At 40.7% G+C, this 25,853-nt stretch overlaps 1 protein-coding gene across 1 annotated transcript; it reads left to right on the top strand.

Annotated features, from left to right (window-relative positions):
• Window positions 1–1,052: 1,052 nt before the first annotated feature.
• MGST1 (microsomal glutathione S-transferase 1) lies at window positions 1,053–11,623 on the top strand. The gene is made up of 3 exons (XM_004592592.3): window positions 1,053–1,212; window positions 4,020–4,114; window positions 11,008–11,623. The coding sequence occupies exons 1-3, from the start codon at window positions 1,087–1,089 to the stop codon at window positions 11,252–11,254; spliced, it is 468 nt and encodes a 155-aa protein (XP_004592649.1). The 5' UTR covers window positions 1,053–1,086; the 3' UTR covers window positions 11,255–11,623.
• The last annotated feature ends 14,230 nt before the right edge of the window (window positions 11,624–25,853 follow it).

The following is a 25,853-nucleotide window of genomic DNA, read 5'->3' as shown; positions in this document are numbered from 1 at the left end:
CTCTCTCCTTTCCTTCCCTCCTTCCTTCCCTCCTTCCTTCTCTCTTTTCTTACTCTTTCCTTTTGAAAATTTACGTATTTATTTAAAATGCATAGTGACACAGAGAAAGAGCTGGTTCGCTCTCTCCAAACAGCCGTATGGGGAGTGAATCACCACACAGATCTTCCTCTCTGTCTCTCCTCTCTGTGCATCTGCTTTTCCAATAAAAATTAAAAAAATCTTTTTAAAAAAGTGCTAAATAGAAGGATGGGAATTCAAATTCTGGAACCTGAAAAATTGAATACAATGGAAATGACAAGACATTGTAAGCTAGGCTTATTTTAGAATGCAGTCACTCTTAACTAACAGACAAAAATCAATGGCACTTCTAGGGACACCATTTGAGCCCTTGGCGTTCAAGCTGCACATCATCTTGATATGAATGTGATTTCAGATCATCTTGGGGGCATTGTGGCTGTTTATTTTTTTCCTTATAACCCTCCTTCATTTCTTTTTAACCTATGATTGATGTCTTGAAGTTTAGTGAAACAGGACTAGTGAAAAGGAAATATTATTTATTTTGAAAATTTTTAAATGGAATGATCATTTCTTCTGCAAGTATCCCAGGATATTTTTAAGAACTATATTGTTAGGACCCAGTGCGGTAGCCTAGTGGTTAAAGTCCTTGCCTTGAACGCGCCAGGATCCCATTTGGGCACCGGATCTAATCCTAGCAGCCCTGCTTCCTATCCAGCTCCCTGCTTGTGGCCTGCGAGACCAATGGGTGACGGCCCAAAGCCTTGAGATCCTGGCATGCATGTGGGAGACCTGGAGGAGACTCCGGGCTCCTAGCTTCAGATTGGCTCAGTTCCAGCCGTTGTGGCTATTTGGAGAGTGAATCAACAGATGGAAAATCCTTCTCTCTGTCTCTCCTCCTCTCTGTATGTCTCACTTTGAAATAAAAATAAATAAATCTTTTTTTTAAAGAACTATATTGTTAATGCTATGATATAAGCATACTTCATGATAATCAAGGTATTTGAAACATTTATTTCTGTTCTTCCCATCTTACCCAATTTTTTTTTTAAGATTCCAGAGTTTAAAAAAATGTCTGACATCACAAACCTGATGGAAAATGAAGTGTTCAGGGCCTTTGCATCCTATGCTACCATTATTCTTTCAAAAATGATGTTTATGAGTACTGCAACTGCATTCTATAGATTGACAAGAAAGGTAAGATATTTGGAGGTAATAATTTCTTAGTTTGAAGAGTTGTAATTCTATCCAGCAATCTTCCTAACTGAAGTTTTTACTGTTTCTAAGCCTAATAACACTGTTTAATGCTGCAAGTAGGCTATCCCATCATTGTACATAGATGGATCTGATGTTTTTGTAAAACAGTTGCTTTTTATGAGAGTCTAGTAAATAATTCTTCCCTGTTTCTTTTATCTCTTTAGCTTAGATTTCACATAAGAGGTATGTGGTGTACCCAAGTCTTTTAAGGAAACTGAATAATTTATGAGTTCATGTTGCCAATTAGAACTTAGAAAAAAGCCATTTTTTCCAAAGAGCTGCCCAGTGTTTTCCATTCTATTATAAGGTGAGGCCATATTAAACGAAATGCAATAATGATAGGGAAGAGAGAGAAAGAGAGAGAGAGAGAGAGAGAGAAGTAAACCTGAGAATTACAGTTTTTATTCACAGAGTGCCATCTTTTTGTTTGGGATAAGCCTCTTGAATGCTGTGTACTTTGGACTCCTTAAGTGGATAATATTTCTAATATTGCTATCCAGCCTTGCAGAGACGTTTTTTGAGAAAGCTAGAAGGGTGAGGAAGGTGACCGAAGTTTCTGAAGCTCCTATCCTATCCTGTAGGCACACAAGTCTTGTGATGTAGGGAGTGGTAGAGCAAGGCTATGTGATAAAGTTTAAAGGGTTCACTAGTGTAGTTCTGTCCTTAGCCAACAACTTTTCCTTGTGGGAAAATCGCCTGTTTTTCTCTTTGTTTTGTTCTGAGTAATTTTTTAAACATTTTAATTTGTTATTTAGCTTCATTTTATTTGAGAGAGAGATCCTCTATCTGCTGACTCATTGCGCATTGTCCACCACAGCTGGGCCTGGGCTAGCTGCCTCCAGTAGTAGGGATCTCACCTTGGGTTTCCCATGTTGGTGGCAGGAACCCAATTATTTTAACCATCATCTGCTGCCTCCCGAGGTGCGTTTTAGCAGGAAACTGCAATTGAGAACAGAACTAAAACTTAACTCAGCCACTCCAGCATGAATGGTGCCCCTGCACCACATGTCCACCCTGGCCCAAGCTGTGTGTCCCTAACATGTAAGGTGCTGCAAGCTTGTTTTCTTAGACGATTCCTTGATACTATCTTGAGCCGTAATGGAAGGATGTCTGCCTTTTAATGAAAACGCATACTCGTAAGACTCGGATGGGGCGGTGTTTTGGAGCAAAAGGCTACAAGGTGACTACTGTCACCAGGTCCACGTTAATCTCTAGGCGTGAAATGCTACGAAGGAAGGAAACGCCACCCAGGAATGCTCCTATCTCATAAGAGAAGAAGGGAATTTAAATTTGTGGGCTGCCAGAATCCATGACACTTTTTACATGTGGTATAGCACTGAATCATTTTATAGAGCCGCTCTCTGGCAGCACTGTGTGTGAAGTGAGTCTCAGCTTCCTCATTTTATGGAGGAACTATAGCAGTGGTTAAGTCATTGTGTTGTTCAGGCTGCTGTTACAGAAGAACATTGACTGGGTTGGGTTTAACATGCATTTTGCAGAGTCCTGGAGGTTGACCAGTTCAAGAGCAAGTTGGCAGAAGATCTAGAGAGGGCCAAATTCCTTATTTATACAAGGCCTCTATCCCTCTTCCATAGGGAGAGATGAGAGAGAGAGAGAGACTGAGAGACTTTGTTTCTTTGTATAAGGCCATTAAAATCCATTCGTGAGTTTGATCCTCATGGTCTGACCACTTCCTGAAGCTTTACCAAAGGCAGCTAACTGGGGGCTAATTTCAACAGATGAATTTAGTGGAGGGTTCGAGGATAAAACCTTTGAGTTCTTAGCCTTGGCTTACTCTGGGTCACAAACCGGTAAAGGGTGAGATTCCGTTGTTTCTTTGTTTGAAATGTGTCTCTTGAGTGTCTAGAATATGCCACTTACTTATATAGGGGGTTACCGTGACCACAAGAGCTGAGAGTGAATGCGTAGCCATCAGGTTTTCTCAACTTCTTTATGTGGGATAAATATTCATGTTAAGGGGAACCTTATAATACTTATGAGATTTTTTTTATGCTTACGTCTAATTTTATCATCTATGATTTTTTGGCTATGAATTATTAAGGAGCAAGACACACTTAAATATCTTTAAATGCATGTTTAAAGAGACAGGGAAATAATTTCAAACAGCATAATAATTGCAAGCAGGAATCTGTGAGCATATGTCCTAGAATGTGTACTTGTTGTTCACAGAAGTGCTATTTGGCTTCTTAAATTTTACTGCATTATTCAACCTATAGTCTAATCCATTTTAGGAAAAGCAGTAGTCATATCCTGGGGATGGAAAAATACTTTGCACACCCCACACTGTTTTATGCTTTTTACCTGTTCTCTAACAGCTCTGACAAGTATGCTTATTACATTCAGAGGCAAACACTTGGCAATGTTAATATCCTCAAGGGAAGCCGTCTCAATGCACTGTGAAAAGAATGCTAGTACCATCACAATAGACGGCTTAACATTTTATCTGTTTTCCATTTTTGCTTACTTTTTTCCTACGATTTTTTAATGCACTGACTCTTAAGTTCTTATTTACTCTTTAAAAATGTTACATTATTAATAAAAACTCAGGTTTAAACTGTAACTGCTTCTCGTTCCTTCTATGTATGACTTTTTGTTCCATTTTTCCCCCTTCAAGGCCAACCTGGATGTATGTATTTCTTCCTATAAAAGGCAAATAACTGAATGAGCAGAGTAGCCTCATCCTGTTTGGTATCTGGAGTAATTTTTGGTTTTGGTATTTGGGGCAGGTTTTTGCCAATCCTGAAGACTGTGCAAGTTTTGGCAAAGGGGAGAACGCCAAGAAGTTTCTCAGAACCGATGACAGAGTGGAACGTGTCCGCAGGTAAACCACTGTCTCCAGAAATGACTTCCGTGATCTAGAAATTCTGACCCAGATGATATGCAAAGATATGGAGTTCATAGGGAAATAGGAAAGCAGCTTAGTTATCTGCAGGATCATTACAAAAGACTAGGCTTTCAGAAGTCTCCAGGATGTGCCGTTGCACAGCATGACAACGGTGGCTGTACTTTCATTGCACCTCATCGTTCAGCTTTACTCTGACGGAATAGTATTGGCAAAACTAGTGGCAGGCAGGAGGCAAAGGAGAGTCACTGGATTGGTTGTATTTTGTCATCTTTGGAAGTGAGTCCGCCAACATACAGGAAAGGCTGAAGAATTAAGGGGTTTTGCATATGATTCAAAATATGAAAGCTGACATTCTTTGGTGAAATAGGGAAATTTTAATATATGTTATGTCTCATGTATCGGGAATTTAATGAACGATAAAAGTAATAAGCCAACATATTATCTCCAAGGCCTCCTAACACTATAATTAATATGTGCAATTTAAAAGCACATTGAATTCTGTTACTAGAGTTATTTTTCTTAATCTTTGTCAGCAAGTCATGCAAATGGCAAGCTCTTTCAGATTGGGATCCCACGGCCAATCTATTAATCACTTTCTTTTTCTGACATGAAATAGTTGCATTTGTATACTTTTTCCTTAGTATTTTCTAACAGTGATGCATGCTGTAGTATCCTTCTGGATCTCTCTCAAGGAATTAATAATGAAGTCATGTACATTTGGGGCTGGTGTTTGGCTGAACTGTGATGTCACCACATATGTTGCCCCCATCCCACATTGGCATGCCTGGATCCCATATACCTCTGGTTCCCATCTCTAGCTTCCCAACAGTGCAGCCCCTGGATCGAGTAGTGATGGATCATGTAATTATTTTCTTGCCATTCACACCTGGATTGAGTTCCTCAATCCTGGTTTCAGCCACTTGCTCATTTGGACATTTGGGCAATGAGCCTATGGATACAATCTCTCTCTCTCTCTCTCTCTCTCTCTCTCTCTCTCTTTCTCTCTCCCTGCCTGTCTCACCTCTCTCAATATACCCCTCAAATAAAAGTGTTTTTTAATAACATAAAATTAAAGGATCAGGAATGTTTACACACTTATTTATTTCAAAGGTGTTATTTATTTTAAAATATTACAAAGAGGAGAGCTAGAGGTATATTGTATCTGCTGATTCCCTTCCCAAATGGCCACAATGGCCAGCCAAAGTCAGGAGTCAGGAACTGTTCCCAGGTCTCTCACATGCATTTGCAAGCAGCTGGATTGGAAGTGGAACAGCTAGGACTCAAACCGCTGCCCATAAAGGATGCTGGTGTTGTGGGCGGTGGCTTAACTCACTGTGCCATGGTACCTGACCCTGTACAGGTGTACTTTAATTACAGAATTCAGTTTTGTAGTGAAAATTTAGAGGAAACATGATGCGTATATTTTATATTTCTTCACTTGGATGAATACGAATAGATGAACAAACTTAAGGACAAGAGTTTCATTTCTATGAATTCAGAGGTGAGTGATCCCTTTAGGATTGAGGTCATTTTCCCTTCTGAGTCGCAGCTGGAAGTCTGAAGGCTGGGCCTGGTCAGTGGCTCAATGGTTAAATCCTCTCCTTGCAAACACTGGGATCCTAGAGGGGCGCCGGTTCATGTCCCAGTTGCTCCACTTCCCATCCAGCTCCCTGCTTATGGCCTGGAAAGGCACTAGAGGATGTTCCAAAGCCTGGGACCCTGTACCCGTGTGAGAGACCCAGAAGAAGCTCCTGTCTTCTAATTGTCTCACCTCGGGCCATTGCAGCCATTTGGGGAGTGAACCAGCGGCTGGAAATCTTTCTGTCTCCCCTTCTCTCTATAAATCTGTTCTGCTTTTCCAATAAAAATAAATAAATCCTAAAAAAAAAAGTGGATGCACTCCCAAGGTCACTGCCAACTCCCTGGTGGCATGTGGGCTCAAGGGGAATCCTGACTCCGGGCTCCTGGGAAGCTGCATGGTTCTGCACTCCGCAGCATGGTATGTTCTTCCTCCACTTCAGTGACCAGTCGGCCGAAGTGTATGAAAACGCACTTGAGGGCATGTGGTGCGGAGGAGCTTACACTGCGACCACACAGACATATCAAGGTTTCTGTTTGCCCTTTGTATCTGCCCACATCCTCTCTCTGGAAGTTGTCCTACGCCTTTTCACCCTAAGCAGTGCCCGGAATTACTGTACCACTCTTTCAAAATTTGTATTCATTTTCATTTTATTTGGAAGCCAGAGAGAGAGAGAGAGAGAGAGAGAGAGAGAGAGAATTTCTACGATTGGTTCACTCCCCCAAATGCTCACCACTCCTGCAGCTGGGCCACACCGGGCCAAGAACTGCAAACTCAGTCCCCAGTATGAATGTCTGGGATCCAAGTCCTGGAGCCATCACCGGCTACCTCCCAGAGTGCACCGTTAGCAGAAAGCCAGAAGCAGAAGCAAAGGAAACAACCAGCCACTCAAGAGTCCCAAGTGGCAACCTGACCCCTGGCCAAACCTTTGCCTCCATCACGCCCTTGCCCAGGCTTCTCAGGCTCTCTGGAGTACCTGCTGTTTCAGCACTAAAGTTAGACTCACCTTCCTGCTTCTGCAAAATGACCCTACGCCATGCTATTTACCAAGAAAGAATATTTTTTCTTCCAAGAGCAAGTCTGCGTTGCATACTTCAAACAAATATTAAGTTCTACGTGTTCACGGAGTTGTATACTTGTTAATGTAGCAATCCTTATGTGTAGGTCAGCCAGGCTTGAAAATAGATTGGGCCAGGAACGCAGATCTAAAATGTTGAGGGACAAAGAACCAATGTGGAGGTTTCAAACAATATCAGAGGAAAAGCTGTTAATGTTATGATAAAAAGAAAGGAAATTAGGAAGCTCTGCGGAGTAGTCAGAACTGCAGAGGACATGTTAGGGTTCAGAGTTTCGTCTATTCTGGGCTTCTCTTTTTTAGGGCAGACAGCACAAGCACGATGCTGGTCATGGCCCTATACTCATCACATTGTCCAAGTGCAAAAGTGATAGCGACGAGACCATCAGATACATTCTTGAGTGGAAAAGAAATTCAAGGATGTCTCGTGTGTGGAGTCTAAGCACAAGATATTTTAGGTTTTTAGATTTCTCTCCACTATCCTTTCCCATCTTCCACCCTCACCTCCTGTGCACACGAGGTTGCACTCCTAGAGAAGAAAGCCATGATCTAACGTGCTCTTCCAGTCAAGTTGCTAGTAAATGCGAGAACAATTGACCCCTGCATCAGAAAAGATTACGTGGTTGAGGAGGGCGCGAGGCTGTGTGCACAGCTCCCCCTGGCGTTCTGACATTGGCCCTGCAGTGATGGTCATAGGAAGGGAGGGGCTCCCCAGAAAGACTTGGGGTCCCGTTTTCCAGTTGTTTTCTTTAAAAGATGGACACCATTGGAAAAGATTAAAATTGTATACGTTTGGAGATGCCTTTAAGAGTTTCCTAAATCTCCCCCTTTTCATTTTTGACTTAGACTTACTTTTTTTCCCCCTCTACCATTACCTCTATATGTGATTTAAAAGCTGTTGCTATAAGCACATTCTGATGATAGGGACTGAATGGGCTGGCAGTGAAATGAAAGCTCTGCTGTATGTGGGAAATTAATTCATGTGCCAGTGCAGAACCACTGGCTAAAAGCATAAAATAATATGTATTGAAATATCAAGAAAAACTGGCTTAGAGTCAGGGTAGACACAAATCTATGATCATTACAAAATACCTTACATATTTATTTACTTAACCCTTCGTTTATCATGTTCTAGAAAGTATTTAAGACCATACGCATTCAATACAACAGGATCAAAAGAACGTTGAAAGGCAAACAAGACAACTGAAGAAATAAAGGGAGTCATTAAAAGATACTAGGATTTGGTAGTTAGGGAAGGAGAGCCAGTTAGAGCAGAGAGAGCAACGCCCTTGACTGAGCGTGGAGGTTAAGTGACACTTGCTGGAGCTTATGTGGAGGGACTGAAGAACTGTCTAGATGTTCACTTGGATCACCGTCTGTGGGTCCAGTGCACCGACCAGACATTTAAGGAAAAGATTCTTGTGTGTATATATCACGGTTCCTTCTAGTGTGATGCTATGAAGCAGCTTGAAGACCGTGTGCCAGCCCTTCAGGGAGCTAAATTATTTCCCCTGAAATTAAGCATAGCATTTACAGAAATATAGAATGCTAAGAAACCATGGCCCCTTGGATGTGACAATGGTGAGAGACAAGGTATAAATTATGAGGGTGTTCAAGAATATGCTATGAAGGAGGAGCTTGGAAAGAATATTAGGATTTGAAAGGAGGAAGGAGAGAAGAAAGTTTGCTAGTTTAGGTAAAATTCCTTGGTGGAGACTTGTACACTCTGCTGAGAAGAGCTGTGATTGAGGTAGAGGAATTAGAAAAACTCTGTATGGACTTCTTTTCCTGGCCACCCCCTGATACTGCTCAAAATGTTCTTCCAGGTTAGGTACTGCTGGGATCCAGGTGGGTCTGAGATGAGGCATGGAGTATAATTAGCTTGGGGAACACAGGATGGTCACACAGGAAGTATGTGTCCATGGTCATTTATCCAAAGGAGAAAGCAAAATGGGACCATGGAATCTTGGATGAATTAAGGAGGTACAGACGCAGCCAGAAAGTGAGCAGATCTATTAGGAAGACTCGCATTCACATGGTGGTAGATTTAGACAGCTGTACGTAAATGACACCAAAGAGACAAAATGACACGATTCCAGGGAGGGGCCTGTTATTGGCTCTGAGGGAAGTATTCAAAAGGAAACGTGAGTTTGAACTTCAGCAGGTGCTCACTAGTGGAGCTGGGTTTATTTGAGCCTGGGACTAGAGCCAAAAAACAAAGCATGCACAAGAAATGGCACAGGTTAGCAGAGTATGTGGGTCTATGGAACACAGGCATCACTAGAACAATGAGGAATGTAATCTATCAGAACATTTTGAAGACCTGCAAAAACGACAAGAAATGAAAGATAGAAAGAGGCTAGAAAAAAAAAAATAGAGGAGCCAGAAAAGTCAAAGGAACCTTCATGCCTGACCTCCCTCCCCTGCGCTCCCAGTATCTCCTACTGTCCTTGACTTTCTGCTGTTTAAACATTGTTTTCTGTTTACAGTTGCTTCATGTGGGCTTAGAAGTGACATTATTTTCCACACTCCCTTTCTTAGTTCCTTCCCAACTTTAAATTTTTGTTGTCTGAGCATGGGAAGGGCAGCCCTGACATTCGCAAGACTGGAGGTGATGGAGTCTCTGTGCTCTTGCCGGAGAACACAGAGAACCCAACAGAAGTCCTTGTTGTCATTCACAAGTGTTTTTCTTTAGTGGAAAGTGGTGCTGTTGGCCTTTCTTGCATACCTTGTTCTCAAGAGCCCTTGAGCTGTTCCATCAATGAAAGGACAGAGGAGCTCCACGCTTTTCTCTCTTGCTTTTACTCAAAGAAAATAGTTATTTAATCTTTCCCCAAAGCATTGTTTGTCTAGGTTACTGTTGCCTTCTTCATGTCTTCATCCTGTCCTCATCTGTGTCAGGAAACCTAAGATAACTTGGGACAGCAACAGAAAGCAGCGGAGGGTGAGAGTAATCATTAAATAGTAATTGTAATCATTATATTTCATGTGAAACAAAAGAGAATAGCATGAAACAGTGGTTTTCATTTACAAATACATATCAATACCTGATAAGCCCTATCAAAATCCACATCTCTAATCTCAGGACCTAAAGCAATGATTAATTCTGTAGACTTAAAGAAAAGATATCAGATTTAAAAATTAGGCATTTCTATAAAATGTCAAGTGCATAACGGATGCACCTTATATTCACAATCTTAATTAGAGCAGCTCGGAATGTTTTGCATTAGAGGAAACCTTGTGGCGACATCATAGTTATTTAAAAAAAAAACCTTTGATATGATAATAAAGTTCAACGAATCTCTCCCGTCATTTTTTGGGGTGTACTTTCACTACATCATGATTCATTCCTTTTGTGATTTAGTGGCAGATCAGCTAACATTTTACTTATGTTTGAAAGGCTAATGGTGTGCATCTTTATTTTGACATCAAGACCATGAAAGTCTTGATATTAATTACGTAGATTGATTTTTGACCCTTACCTGGTAGTATGGGTGAGTGGGGGAGAATTTTCTCAGTAACGTTTTTGTGGACAGATGCAAGTCATGCAAGAGTGATAAGAATGATCACAATAAAACGGATTTTCTTCTTTTGGGGGCAAAAAGAGATCTTGTTAGAAAAATCCTGAATTGTTGTGAAATAAAATATCTCCAATTTACCAAAACATTTTATTGAATGGATATAATTTTGCTAATTTAGAAACTTCAACGTGCCAGCTTTGTTGGTTTCTAAATGTGTTTATTTGAGAGACAGAGAGGGAGAGACAGTGAAGGTGGTACAGACAAGAGGGAGAGAGAGAGAGAGATCTCATATGTGGGTTCACTTGCCAGATGCCAAACAAGGGCTGAGAGAACCAAGGCTGGGGCCATGCACACCCAACTGAAGCCTCCCACACAGGTAACCTGCTGTGACTATTAACAGGAAGCTGAAATCAGAAACTTCAGCCAGGGGTCAAACCCAGGGACTCAGATGCCGCCCTCAGATTCCTCATCCACTAGGTTAAACGCACACCTTTCCCTCTTGGTTATCTATTACCTTATACTAAGAAATAAAAGAAAATTAAAACAAACATGACATGAAAGTTAGGTGAGTAAGGAAGCAAGGCAAATGGAGGGAAAAAAGTGAATCTTACTTTTCAATTTGAAGATCCATTTCTCTTCACCCTTTATCCTTCTGTTGTTGTTGAAATGTCTTAGTGGTCCTCTGTTCCCACAGGGCACACCTGAATGACCTGGAGAACATCGTCCCATTTCTTGGCATCGGCCTTCTGTATTCCTTGAGTGGCCCCGATCCCTTCACTGCTATCCTGCACTTCAGGATCTTCGTGGGTGCCCGGATCTACCACACGATTTCATATTTGCTACCCCTTCCCCAGCCAAACAGAGCTTTATCTTTCTTTGCTGGATTTGGAGTCACTCTTTCAATGGCTTACAGTTTGCTGAGGAATAGATTGTATCTTTAAAGGCAATCTGACCACTCATTGTTTGGATGCTCTTCAACAATCTTGAGCTTGCAGAATGTAGTAAGCATTTCTTAGGTTTAGTAGGAAGGGAATGCAGAGATTAAGAATTGGAGAAGAGTAATTCTGAATAGTATCATCATCAAACCTTTATTCCCGCTTTATATCAGCATTAGGAACCTGATGTGATTCCAAAGTCCCCGTGTCTTTTCCTTCCAGCCCTTTGTTACAAACCACAATCATGTCTTACAACCTGCAACATTCATTCAACACTTCTTGTTTTGAGTTGATAAAAGAGTGAGTGCTTATATGAGAAACATGGACTTCAATTAGGCTGAAATGGGCATCTGAAATAAAGAATTTAAAGAGCAACTCTGGTTGGTTTTATTTTGTCTAACACGGTCTTTAAAAAATTTTTAAAGTGACCTATGAAAAACTTAGGAAATTGTACAGTGTCTCCCTCTATAAAGCTTTCACTAAACCTATCACCTTTAACATTTTGCCAGATTTACTTTCACTTTCTCTTGCATTTTTTAATGAACAATTCAAGTCAGCTGTAGATATCATAACACTTTATCTCTTACTACTTTGACATGTTCTTTGAACAAAGAAATCTCCAAATAACAACAATGTCAGTGTTATGGCCAAGACATTTAATGTTGAGATGATAATATTATTCAATATATAGTCCATACCCAAATTTCCCTCATTTTCTCAAAAATAATCCTTATGACTATTTTAGCTATGATCATGAATCAAAAGAGTCATGCATTGTCTTTTTATTTTCAAACATTTATTTTTTATTATTGGAAAGACAAATGTATAGAGAGAAGGAGAGACAGAAAGATCTGCCATCTGCTGGTTCACTCCCAAATACCCACAATGGCTAGAGCTGAGCTGATCTAAACCTGGGAGCCAGGAGCTTCTTCTAGTCGCCCAAGGATTTTAGCCATTGTTTGCTGCTTCCCCAGGCCACAAGCAGGAAGCTGGAAGGGAAGTGGAGCAGCTGGGATGTGAACCAGTGTGGGATTCTGGCACTTGCAAGGTGATGATTTAGCCAATTGAGCCATTGTGCTAGGCCCCATGCATTATCTTCTAATTTTTATGTGGTTTTCAAATAAAATAGAAATAAAGCATTCTATGACTTAAAAAAAGATTTATTTGTTTTTATTGGGAAGTCAGATATACAGAGAGGAGGAGAGACAGAGAGAAGGATCTTCTATCCATGGGGTTACTTCCCAAATGCCCAGAGCTGAGCCTATCCAAAGCCAGGAGCCTGGAGCTTCCTCTGGGTTTTCCAGATGGGTGCAGGGTCCCAAGGTTTTGGGCTGTCATCCATTGCTCTCTCAGGCCACAAGCACGGAGCTGGATAGGAAGCAGGGCTACCGGTTAGGAGCTGGTGCCCATATGGAATCCTGGTGCGTGCAAGGTGAGGACTTCAGCCACTAGTGTACTGTGTTGGGCCTATCCCCTGACTTTTTTCCTTGAATTTTGTGACACTGGAATTTTTCTTTCTTTTTTTCAAAGATTTGTTTATTTTTATTGGAAAGCCAGATTTACAGAGAGAAGGAGAGAGAGAGAGAGAGAGAGAGACAGATCTTTCATCCTCTGGTTCACTCCCCAAGCAGCTGCAATGGCCCGAGCTGAGCTGATCCCAAGCCAGGAGCCAGGAGCTTCTTCCATGAGGGTGCAGTGACCCAAGGCACTGGGCCTTTCTCTGCTACTTTCCCAGGCCATAAGCAGGGAGGCAAATCTAAATTACAGCAGCGGAAAAAATACCCATTTAGGATTCCCCTGCCCTTGGAGTTGGGGGATTAACCAGTTAAGCCAACGCACCAGCCCGACACTGATATTTCTTGAAGAGAACAGGCCAATTGATTTAAACCATGACCCCTAATTGGGTTTGTTTCATCTGTTGTTTCTCACTCTTGTATTGAGATTGAACATTTCAGCTAATGTGTCCTTTACACAGCAGTACCTCAGCGGGCATTTGGCATCAGTTTGTCCCATTATTGGTGATGCTAAATTTGATAAATTTACCAGGTAATATAAACCGGACGTATGCTTTGCAAAGTTATTTTATTATCTTTGTAATCTTAAATGTTATAACTTAGTACTGTGAATATCTTTTTTCACTATAAACTTTCACTCCATGATACTCACTTTGTTTTCAACATTAAAGTAGAAATATGCTCACTTAAAAATGTATTAGTTTATGCTTACACACACAAACATACCTAGATCCACACAAATTTAGGTTGTTTTACCTTGAGAGGAATTATGTGTATTTAAACCTTTATAATAAAGAGTGAATTTTTAAAAAAAATCAGTAGTTAGAAATGTCGTCAAATTTTCATGATCATTTTTCCTCATTGTTTGAATATGTATGATGGTATTTCAAAAAGTTTCATGGAACATGCAATTAAAAGATCAGCTTATTTGTACAATGAATTTGATGTGCAGGCACAGAATTTTTTATTTTTTAGATTCATTTTGGGGCCAGCATCATGGTATAGTGTATCATGCTCTGCGTGTAGTACTGATGTTCCATACAGGCTCTGGCTGCTCTGCTTCAAAACCAGCTCCCTGCTGGTAGCCTAGCACACAGCAGAAGATGGGGCAGTTCCTTGGACCCATGCATCCATGTGGGAGACTGGAAGAAGCTCCTGACTCCTGGTTTGGGATCGGCTCAGCTCCAGCTACTGTGGCCATTTTGGCAGTGAACTAGCTGATGCAGGACCTCTGTCTCTTCTTTCTGTAAGTGTGTCTGTCAAACAGAAATTGTTTGAAAAGACTAGTTTCTATGAACTTTCTGAAGATCCTTCGAAATCATGGATTTCAAAATATTTTGCTCACAAAACAAACCTTCATTTTAGTTGTATTCTTCCATTAACTTTTTACAATGCCCTCCTATTTCTTAAGAAGTACTTGCATTGACCGTTGTGAATGGTTCATTTAGATTTTCCACACAAGAGGTCTAGTGTGATATAATGATCACATGACAACTATTGCTAAAGACGGTGGTAGGAGACAAACCTGTGGCAGGGCTTCATGAATTCACATTAACATCCTTACCTGACAGAAGTAGGTTCATATTTCTGCTTAATTAGAACTTGACTAGAACTATTTGAAGGTAAGAGTTGTGGTTGGTTTATCCTTGTGTCTTCATCTACACTTGTACACACACACACACATAAACACACACTCACACACACATACAAATACACACCTACAATACAACCATCACTGTTTCCAACCATTATGGATCTTAAGCAACTAGGTAGCCCTGTTCCTTCCTCAGACATTACCCTCTTTATTCACTGATACTTTTCCTCTCTCCTTAGTTTTCCTGCAGAAAAACATGTGTTTATTCCTTCCTCTCAAGGAGGCATCATCTTGGCCAATGATGGGAGTTTTCTGGGAGGGTTCAGGGATTGTTAGATGGGACTGGAGAGTGGGGTGCGTTTTATCAAAATTTCCATCACAAGTGTAAATACACTGTATCATATAGAACAAAATCCTCTTGCTTTGTTGCATAACAAGGCAAGAGGTAGGATTGTCGTCACCAGTGAGCACGTGTGGAAGATGCACTGATAATGAAGTTGAGGGATGAGGGTAAGTGATCAAGTTTTCCCACACATGCAGACTCCGTTTTAAATAAGGCTTAGGAAACCTCATCAACACCAACTGGATGATGAATCCTACATCCTGAAGGCTGAGAGACAGTGTTCCAAGGCACAGATGCGATTAGACCATGAGAGGCTAACTCCTAAGAACCTAAACATAAATGAGACTGGAATATATGTCAGAATATCAGGGAATTCACAGAAAAACTTGTAATTGTCTCAATAGCCTGGTTGTCTAAATACCAGGGATCATCAGTCCATTCTACCCTGATAGCCTGCTCTGGACACCAATTCCTAAAGAAATCTGTCAGTTCTCTCTGCAGGATCACTGCTAATGATTTTGGAATCACTCCACGGTCCAGGACTGATCATGTTGTTGCTCATTGTATGGTTGGTGACTATGGGTTTAGTCCAGAGAGTTGTCACAATTACATAAGTGATACAAAGCGAAAACAATCTGAGACATCCATTATAAGAGAGAGATGGTCTCCCGGGTGCTGAAGACACAGTTCGTTGGCCACAGCACCTCAAATTCATCTCCAAACTTGGCAAAATCTTGCAGGTGGTACTGGCAAGTCAACCCCCTCCTTATTGGGGGTGTTTGGTCAGGCAGAGTAAGTGTTGATGTTTGGATTCTTTTTCTTTGTTTCCTTGCCTGTCCAATCACGTTGGACCTCTGACCATGTTCAAACACAGAGAAAATACTTCGTGGGCTTTAATAACAGGGAATCCAGTAACTTGGCTTGGCTGTGCTGAGCTCAGCATGGCGGTCAGTTAGCAAAGGGTAAATGGTTTCTGGATTTTGGAAGACCTCTCAAAACCCCTAAGCTTTGCTAACAGCTACCTTCCCGATGTTATTCAAAAGCCAGAAATTTCTCTAAGCAGGGGAGAAGAAGGTATGAGAATTTCTGGCACCCAAAGCATTAAACCTTAATACTGAGAGGCCAACCCTAGGGAAACCTGAGTGAGTTCTATAAACTATACACCTGAGGGTTCTACTCTATAAACACAAAACAAGAAGAAACAGTTTTCAACTTGAGGAGTTGCATTACACTGACTCTTCATGGAGGCAGATGGTAAGGAGTGGGGGCAATTTGCTTTGGGAATTCCTACAATCCATTTAGCAGCAGCAGCGCAAAAAAATCCTATGATCATCTCCCCCCCGCCAGCCTGAAATGTCAGCCCTGTGGGAAGTTGATAGGCGTTCCTGCTATCAGCCGAAGCAGCACCTCTACACGCGTACCTTTCAGGGTATTTTATTCACTATATATTCTATGTAAACTGTTGGATTTGACAAGGAGGAGTTGTCGAAGGCAGACTACTGGGAAGGGGCTATGTTGGGCTGAATTTGGCACCAATCTCTCAGACCTGACAGCTCAAGTACAAGATTCTGGATGAGCTATAGGACCTGCGAGCCTCCTCAGTCAGCAAGCGCAGGCCCTAAGTCACATTTAATTCAGAAAGCGCTGACAGCCCTGCATAAAATGTGAGCCGTAAAATGGAAAGAGAGGGGCTGTGTGCAAGAGCATGCCATGTAAGTTATTTCCTTTTACTGGAGTTTTAGAAAATATGAACCAGGACAATATAGGTTCTGATACAATGAAGAGATCTGCATTAGTAACTCAAAGAAAATATTCCAAACTTGATGCCCGGATGACATGAGTTTTAATGACTAACAACTAAAAGAAGACTAGGGAAAAATTAGAAGCTACATAACATCTTCATCTTTTAGCCCAAATCACATACAACTGTATTTCTATGTCTACAGAATCACCAAAATTAGGATAAAAGATTGAAGCCATTCAATGTAGTCTATTTGAAAAGTACCTGTAGGTGACTGCTCTTAATTCAGACTTTCTGATTGCCTAAATAATGGCCAAGATGTTTTACTGCTTTATGTGAAAAACAAATTTACGGCAAAATTAATGCTTTATCTGCTGTATTAGTAGATTATTGCCACAGTTAATTCTGCACAGCAAACCATCCCATCACTCCACAGTTTTGTTCATGATTCTGGAAAGTCTGAGCTGATTACGGTTGGGTTTACATCCGTGTCTACTGTAAGTTACAGACTGGCTGGGAAGGTCTTTTGCATGTGATCTTGGGCATCATATGTGCCCAGGAATTGGCTAATGCTCAACTGATTCATACAGACCCCCAACTAGGACTCCTGGGGCTTCTTAACCCTATCCTATGCACTTTATCCTGCACCACAGGAATCTGTACACTAAGGTTTGTGGGCCAAATGTAGTCATCTGGAAGTTTTTATAATGCCTTATTGGAACATATTGCCACTCATTTATTCTCTTGTTTTTCAACGTACACTATCATGCCAACATTGCAGAGTTGAGTCATTGCAAGATAAAGCATGTCTTGCAAAACTTGAGAAAAAAGAGCTTTGCTGAATATTTGTATTGTGTTTTCATCAACAAAGCAAGGGAGACAAAAAGCAAATAGAAACATAGCAAGAATCCTTTAAAAGTTTGCATGCATCTCTTCTTTTAAAACACTATTGGCCACTGGAAGTCACTTGGTTGGATTGCAGAATGACAGCACAGCCCAAAAAGATTCAACTCCTCAGTGAGAAACACTGCGAAGTTTGATGGCACAGGGACATAAATACACGGAGGCAAGAAGCATTCAGGTACTTCTTGTGATCATCATGCTTGCCCACTTTGTGATGCTATTACAAAGTTCAATTCAGATAAGTGTAAAGGCATTTTATAAGCTGTAATGTTATGTAATTCAAGCAGCAGCATTTATTATGTATCATTACATAACCAGATTAGCGGTAATCTATGATATCTTTAATATGATGACAATAGTCATAGGTAAGTAAAGAAAGCACAACACTAGGTAGGTGAAGTTGGCTCTTTCCCTCTCATTCGCAATGTGCTACTTAGGAAAACAGACGGGACAAGAAACAAACACTTGGATAGTCTTATTGCCGCTGTAACCCAGTTGGATCCCAAAGTGTGGTCAGTCTGTTCTCGTTAAATTATCTGCACTCTGCTCTCAATCCAGTGTTTTATTAAAATATAATCCCAGGATATTAAAGGCCTGAAAATAAAAATCTTGCAATTTTTTAATGAACTTTTTGTATGTTCTATTCCATGCGTTGTATTGATTGTGAACAATATGGATTGTGCTAAATTATTGTTTGGGTGGCATAATCTGTAATCTTTATAATTAAGAGACTCTAACATGCTTTTCTTTTATTCTCTCTTTTTTGTGACAAGTATCTTCAAGATGTTTATGAAGGGTCCAGTGCGGTGCCCTAGCGGCTAAAGTCCTCGCCTTGCAAGCGTCTGGATCCCATATGGGTGCAGGTTCTAATCTGGCGGCCCCGCTTCCCATCCAGCTCCCTGCTTGTGGCCTGGGAAAACAGTCAAAGACGGCCCAAAGCCTTGGGACCCTGCACCCACTTGGGAGACCTGGAGGAAGTTCATGGCTCCTGGCTTTGGATTGGCACCAACCATTGCGGTCACTTGGGGAGTGAATAATCGGACGAAAGATCTTCCTCTCTGTCTCTCCTCCTCTCTGTATATCTGCTTTCCAATAAAAATAAAATAAATCTTTAACAAAAAAGATGTTTTGGAAAATACATCTCATAAAAAGATAGGTAAGCCAGATTTTAAAAATAAGCTTAAATTTTAGCTCTCTCTTCCATAAATTTTTACAGTACCTTTCTTTTATAAAAGATTTATTTTTGTTGGAAAGGCAAGTTTTCAGAGAGAGACAGAGAAAAAGATCTTCTGTCTGCTGGTTCACTCCCCAGATGACCACAAGGGCCAGTGCTGAGCTGATCCAAAACCAAAAGCCAAGAGCCAGGTGCTTCTTCTGGCTCTCCCACATGGGAGAAGGAACCCAAGGACTTGAGTAATCTTCCAATATTTTTCCAAGCCATAAGCAGGAAGCTGGATGGAAAGTGGAGCATCTGGGATATGAACCAGGGCCTACACAGGATGCTGGCCGTTACAAGGTGAGACTAGCCAACTGAGCAATTGCGCTGGGCGGTATAACACCTTTTCATAGTTAGACACAGGATTCAAAAGTTAATTCTCATGGTAATTTTGCCTCTGTCACATGTAGGTTAGAAAGACAAGTCACTTACTCATATTGTCTCTATTTCTTTAGGTTTAAAATGAAGATATTTATGAAGGATTCTGGACTCTGAGCATCCTTTTTGTTCTTGGAAACAGCCATTCTTTCTCTCTCCAGTGAAGTTTCTTTGGGCTTAGTGTAGACATGTAGAAATCATGACTTTCTCAATGTGACACTATTTGATCACTCACTTCTCAGAAACAGTAGTTAAAATTGTTAATGTTTAATGGCTTTATGCTTAATGCCAAGTAGTTTACATCAACAGAGAGCAGAGTACACTACAACCAAGTGAAACCGTGTGGAAAGCTCAGATACAGATGAGAGTATCTAATTTACCATCTTTGTTTTTTCCTAGGACATTTATGCTCACGGTGGTGATTTTATATTACATACACATAATATAGTCATGGTTATTGCTTTTAAAATTGCTCCAAGTTTCTTTGATGGATTTAAATTTATGACTGTTTTATGGAGAGATAACATATTATTCCACCAGGATCCTCAACACTTCTCATTGCTCTGCCACACAAACAAATTTTAAATCTACTAATTAAAAACCTTCCCAAACTTCTTTATCAAATAAAAAACCATTATGTTTAGGATTGTGAGTTATGAGCTTAAAGTATATTTTAAAATGAAAAATAGAAAAATTACATATATTCTTAGTAATCTGTCCAAAAATATACTAGACAGACAACTGAACGTACTTGCAGGCAAAGCTATTTATTGAGACATCAAGTGTAATGATGTCTCAATATCATATACTATATATGATTAACATATTCACCAATACAAGGGATGGTGAGGTAAAAGTATGATGATTCGTACAATGGATTATATTACAATAGATTAAATTTATATATAACTTAATACAATATAATATTTAATGGATTATAATCCACTATAGAGCGGAATACATTATACCATAGTTGATTTGGATTAGTCTCCAGAATATAAAGACATGGACACTTTTTTAAAACTCAATGACAAATGGAATTCAAGGTTAAATTTAATTTGTTGAAAAAAAATTTTTTAAGATGTATGTTTTTATTGGAAAGGCAGATCCACAGAGATAAACAAAGATGTTCCATCCACTGGTTCACTCCCCATTTGGCCACAACAGCTGAAATTGAAGCCAGGAGCCAATAACTTCTTTCAGGTCTGCCAGGCGGCAGAATCCCATGGCCTAGGGCCATCCTTCACTGCTCTCCCTGGTCATAAACAGCGAGTTGGATGGGCAGTGGAGCAGCCAGGGCACAAACTGACGCCCACATGGGATCCCAGCACTTGTAAGCGGAAGATTCAGCCAGTGGAGCCGTAGAGCTAGCCCCTGGCACGGTGCCGATCATGACTTCACCATCTCCCACGGCAGATGGGTCCCAGTCTCCTAATCTGAACTAAAGGAAAACACCTGGGAAGGCAGTGGAAAATGGGCCAAGTGCATGGGAACCTGCCACCCACATGTTTTGGTGGCATTTCTGGTTCCTGGCTTCTTCATGGCCTAAACCTGGCTGTTCCAGCCATTTGGAAAATAATTCGGTGGATACAAGATACTCTCTCGCTCTCTCCCACCTTCCCTACCTCTCCCATTCTCCAAATCCTTGCATAGTTTTTTCATAATACCCTTGTATATATATATAAAATATGTATTTTTTGCCTTGTATTTTAAAGAATCAATGAAAATACAAGTCTTGAAGAGTTTAGAAAAACAGTTTACTACAAACAAGAGGGATGGACTAGAGTGGTGGGGAGAAGAATAGAAACTATTTTTTGTTAAAGACTTGCTTTGAAAATGTGATTTTTGAAACATAAATATTTCACATAATAAAAATAGAATTAATATTTTAAAAAAATCCTAAAGTGTGAAGTGAAAAGAAACAAAGAAACTTCCATGTGATTGCTGCTGGTGATGTAATCTGTCACAGAGGAACCACCTGAGGTGGTCCTCAGGCTGCGGCCTGATTATGCGTTTCTAACAGGGAATTTCAAAATATTTTTGCACCAGTGATGATAGTATTGATTGTAGTATATGCATTATTGAGACTGTAGTTTATGTAGCAGGGATGAAACAAATGAGCAGTTATATTGACTATGCTGAAAACAAGGATTTGGGGTATGGCATAAAGGGGCAACCCATGTGATATCAGCGAGGTTAAGTAAAAACTTTGTGACACTGAATTTGAATTGAAAATATAAATTGATGATGTGTCTTATCTAAAACAAAACAAAGATTGCATTTTTTTTTATGTCCACAGGGAAGAACTGGCAATCAGATGCGGGAAGTATAAGAAAAAAGAAAACAACAATGGTATTCAAGAAGACTGATTTCATGCCCAAAGAACTTGGGAGTTAAATGAACAGTCTGCCATGCCAACAAAACGTAATACGTAAAAGATGTTTAAACCCATGATTTCATAAAATACCATCTACAAGAGTAGTTCCCAAAGCTCATGAAACATGAAGTTAAAACCCAAGTGCATTACATTGCAAAGTAAACCAAGGATTTTACAAAATTTCATGGAAAATGTAGACCATGAGACAGCAGGACATAAATTTTTGTAAAATTTTTGTATGAAATAAATTTATTTATTTATTTATTTAATTGCAAAGTCAGATATATAGAGAGGAAGATCTTCCATCTGATAATTCACTCCCCAAGTGACTGCAATGGTCAGTGCTGTGCCGATCCGAAGCAGGAACTTCCTCCAGGTCTCCCAAGTGGGTGCAGGGTTCCAAGGCTTTGTGTCGTCCTTGACTGCTTTCCCAGGTCGCAAGGAGGTTGCTGGATGGGAAGCGGACCTGCCAGGATTAGCAGCAGCACCCAAATGGGATCCCAGCATGTTCAAGGCGAGGACTTTAGCCGCTAGGGCACCGCGCCGAGCCCAGTAAATCTATTTCTTAATGTGGTTCTTCATAGACTTTTTCACATGTGTGATAGCATTTCATAAAGTTGGTCTAATTTTCAAAATACCCTTGTACTTATTAGATATGTATGCGTACATGTGTTTAGTGTTATTTGAAAGGTGTTAGGAGACATTCTTTTTGAAAAATATAAACAAATAAACAGGAAAATAAACAAAAATCACAAGCAGTTTACCACTTCTGTACAAACGGGACTCTAGCATACCTAGCAGGTGATGTGGGGGAAATGTCCCTTTTTAAAAAAGCAAATCAACTAATAATTGAAGAAGTAATTTATCTTTTCAACACTTAATGGATCAGTAGATCTAAGCAAAGATTATCAATGGCTGTTCATGACACACAAAAAACATGCACAGACATGATGAATTTCTGAGGGAACCCAGACAACATCATGTAGGAAAGGCTGTGGATAAAAACATCAACAGATTTCTCCACAAACCTCTAATTTTGAGTACAATTTTGTAAGAAATGCAAAGAACAACAAAAACTCATAAAAACCCAAAAGACGCACAAGCTCTGGCTTGTATTCTGGCTGTTCAGCTTCCAGTCCTGCTCCCTGTTTATGGTCTGGGAAAGCAGCAGAGGATTATTCAAATTCTTGGGACCCTGCACCTGTGTGGGAGACCCAGAGAAAAGTCCCTGGCTTCTGGCTCCTGGTTCCTGGCTTCAGATCAGCTCAGTTCTGGCCATTGTGACCATTTGGAGAGTGAACCAGTGGATGGAAAAGCGTTCTCTCCATCTCTCCTTCTCCCTATAAATCTGCCTTTCAATTAAAAAATAAATAAATCTTTCACAAAAGAACAATTTTAATGCCATTAGGTGGGAAAGGATTAGAGAACAAAAGAGAATTGGAGGATTTGAGATTATACCAACTAGATAATTTCTTAGAAAGTACTTGAATGAGGGCATAAATTTTGGACTGTGGGTATGATGCTGCTTGGCAACAGGTAATGACTGAGCTACTTGATTTCCTGTTATTCGACTGGAAGACCCAGATGGTATTTCACTCTCCTGGGTTTGGCCATTGTGGTTATTTAACAAGGGGGTCTCTTTCTCTGTCTTTGCTTTTACAATAAGCAGACAAGGAAATAAATAGCTAAAACGATTTGAGTGCATACATTGTGGTATTTTCTGACATTGCTGATACACATAAAAATAGCAATATAAGTGGTCAGAGAATTTTAATATTTCTCTCAAATAAAATGCAGTATGATTTTTACCAGCTAATTCAGACTTAATTTATTTGCACATCTGTCTGCCTATGAAACAGTGACGTTCAGACAATGAAAATTGGATGCAACTATTTCTGATTCAGCTGTAGTTCTGCCTTCACAGTCAAAGGGAAGCTGGCCTCTTTTTCAAGAGCTTTGTTTCATCAAGCTGTGGAGCTGGCTTTGATTTGGCTCTCGTGTGTTCTTGCGAATCTCACAAGTAACCCTCATTAAGTATACAGCTCATACTAATTGATAGATCAGCAAGTTTGGAGGGCTGTTGTTAATGGATTCCTTTTTTTTTTTTTCTAGCTTTACATCTTTTTACCTCTCAAGGGTCAGGCTTGTTTTACGGCCAACTAGAAAGAGAGTTTCGAAGTAATTGCCCGTAAAATGAGGGTCTCCTATCTGGACTCCGTTAGCACACTTGCTTGAGGAATTTGCCTATTCTTCCTTCTCTGATGGTTTCATTCAGCTTTACAGGAGCTTGTTGGGTATGAGTTTCCCTGGGCAGGGTGACCGAATGCTTCACTGCCCTGTGGCTCCTGCTTGCCTTCATGGGCAGAGACTAATTTGCCAGGGTGTGAGGAAAGTTCAGGAAGTGAACCTAAAGCACTCAACATCTGGTGGTTTGGAAACTCTCTAAAACCGCTGGAGCAGATCGGTGATTTCCCACTGCCACTAGATGTCCCTGTGTGGCTTTTCTTCTGGACATCAGTGTTCACAGGACGTGTTATTTCTGCTCTGCGAGGACAGAGGGAGAATGCTCTGCCAGCTCCAGAGATGCAGTTTACCGCGGATGTCATCCATGGCTAGGACTCACACAACGTGGCCTTAGAGTGTGGATTTAGAGTACAAGGTCAAGCCATGGTCATGCTAAATATTACTCTGAAACTGTACAGAAATCAGGACTATCTGTATCAAGGTCTTGGGACCTTTCCAACATGTTTTCATTAAACTTTCTCTGCCTCCAAGCACATTTTCAAACGGCCTAAACTGAAGTTTCTGAAGACATCAATCATGGAGAACTAGCTTTTAAAAGTGTTTTTGTAGTTTTCGTTTTTTAAATCTTCAATTTTTATTTATTTGAGGTACCCATCTGCTGGTTCATCCCTAAATACCCACAAATGGGCACCGGATGATAATCCAGTGCTGGTCTTCCCCACAGTTAGGAGGGACCCAAGTATTTGAACCATTGTCTGTTGCCTCCTGGGTTGGGCACTAGCAGGAAACTGGCAAGGACTCTGATATGGGGTGTAGGCATTCCCAGTTACCAATTTAATCACTAGTCCAAATGTTCATCCTTCCAACAGGCCATTTTTGTATTTTTAAAAATCTTTTACAGACCAATGCTGGATCTTACTGTACATGACCAGAATGTTGTTTATAGCAAATATAACTTAACAGGTGAGGAAGATTAACATCCAATTTGGGTGTCCCCTGTTTTCATTGGAAACACAAAATTGAAAGAGAGAAGACAGAAAGAGAAAAGGTTTTCCATCCACTGGTTCACTCTCCAAAAGGCTGCCATGGCCAGAGCTAACCTGATCCAATGTTGGGAGCCAGGAGCTTCTTCCAGGTCTCCTGTGTAGGTGCAGTGTCCCAAGGATGTGGGGAGTCCTTTGCTGTTTTTCCAGGCTGTAGCAGAGAACTGGATTGGAAGTGGAGCAGGCAGGACACAAAGCGGTGCTCAGATGGGACGCTGGCACCACAAGGCAGAGGATTATCTTGCTGCACCATCATCCTGGTTCATGATTAGCACTGAATCATTGGATTGAGTGCAACTGGCCTAAGCATTAACACAGGAATGAGTTCTGCATCCCTGAAGCAAAACTAATGGATCAGGATTATTGTGTGGGACATCAAGCCTCTGCCTGAAGCACTGGCATCCTTTATGGACACCAGTTCAAGTCCTGGCTGTTCCATTTCTGATCCAGCTCCTGGCCAGTGGCTAGAGGGAGCAGCTTAAGGTGGCCTAAGTAGTTGCATCCCTGCCATAAATATAGGAGACCTGAATGGAGTTTTAAACTCCTGGCTTCAGCTTGGCCTAAACCAGGCTGTTACAGTCGCTAGGGTATGACCCAGTGGAACAAAGATCTATTCTCTTTGTTCTCCCTGTCTCTCTCTCTCTGAAAGTCTGCCTTTCAAATAAATAAATGAATAAATTATAAGTTAAAGAATGAATTATAAGTAACAGAAGAAGCTCAAAGCAGCTTTCAAGGACTTGAACAGAGACACAGGCAATAGCAAGGGGGTTGCACTGCCTGTCATTCATAGCACCTGCTGCAGGACAGGGTGTCCTTCCACTGAGCCGCACCGCTCAGTTTCAGGTAAAGGTTACATCAAAATCAAAAACGACAAGGCAGCAGCAGCAGCAGCAGCAGCAGCAGAGAGGAATCAGAATTCTTACAGTTTCTGAACTTTTTGAGGGAAATGAAGTGAAACTTGTGAAGTGCCACTTTGTACATTTGAGGAAAAATATAGGTGATATTGGTCAGCAAATACCATGTCCTTAGATTCATTTTAATAATTAGCCATAGTGACACCTAGGTGTCACTGTATTGATGGCTCACCCAGCAACCAGCTCCAATTACAGAATGTGCAGAAACGAGTTTTGGCTTCACTAACTGAATAGAAATTGTTTACTCAATGCATAGCAAATTGTGTCTCAACAATCCCTTAATAAGCCAGTTACTTGGACTCCAAGAACACAGTTTTCTTAAAATCAACATAGAATGA

Source organism: Ochotona princeps, chromosome 27 (genome assembly GCF_030435755.1).
Source record: "Ochotona princeps isolate mOchPri1 chromosome 27, mOchPri1.hap1, whole genome shotgun sequence".
Taxonomy (NCBI): domain Eukaryota; kingdom Metazoa; phylum Chordata; class Mammalia; order Lagomorpha; family Ochotonidae; genus Ochotona; species Ochotona princeps.
Note: the sequence above shows the minus strand (reverse complement) of the source record. Positions and strands in the feature narration are given on the sequence as shown.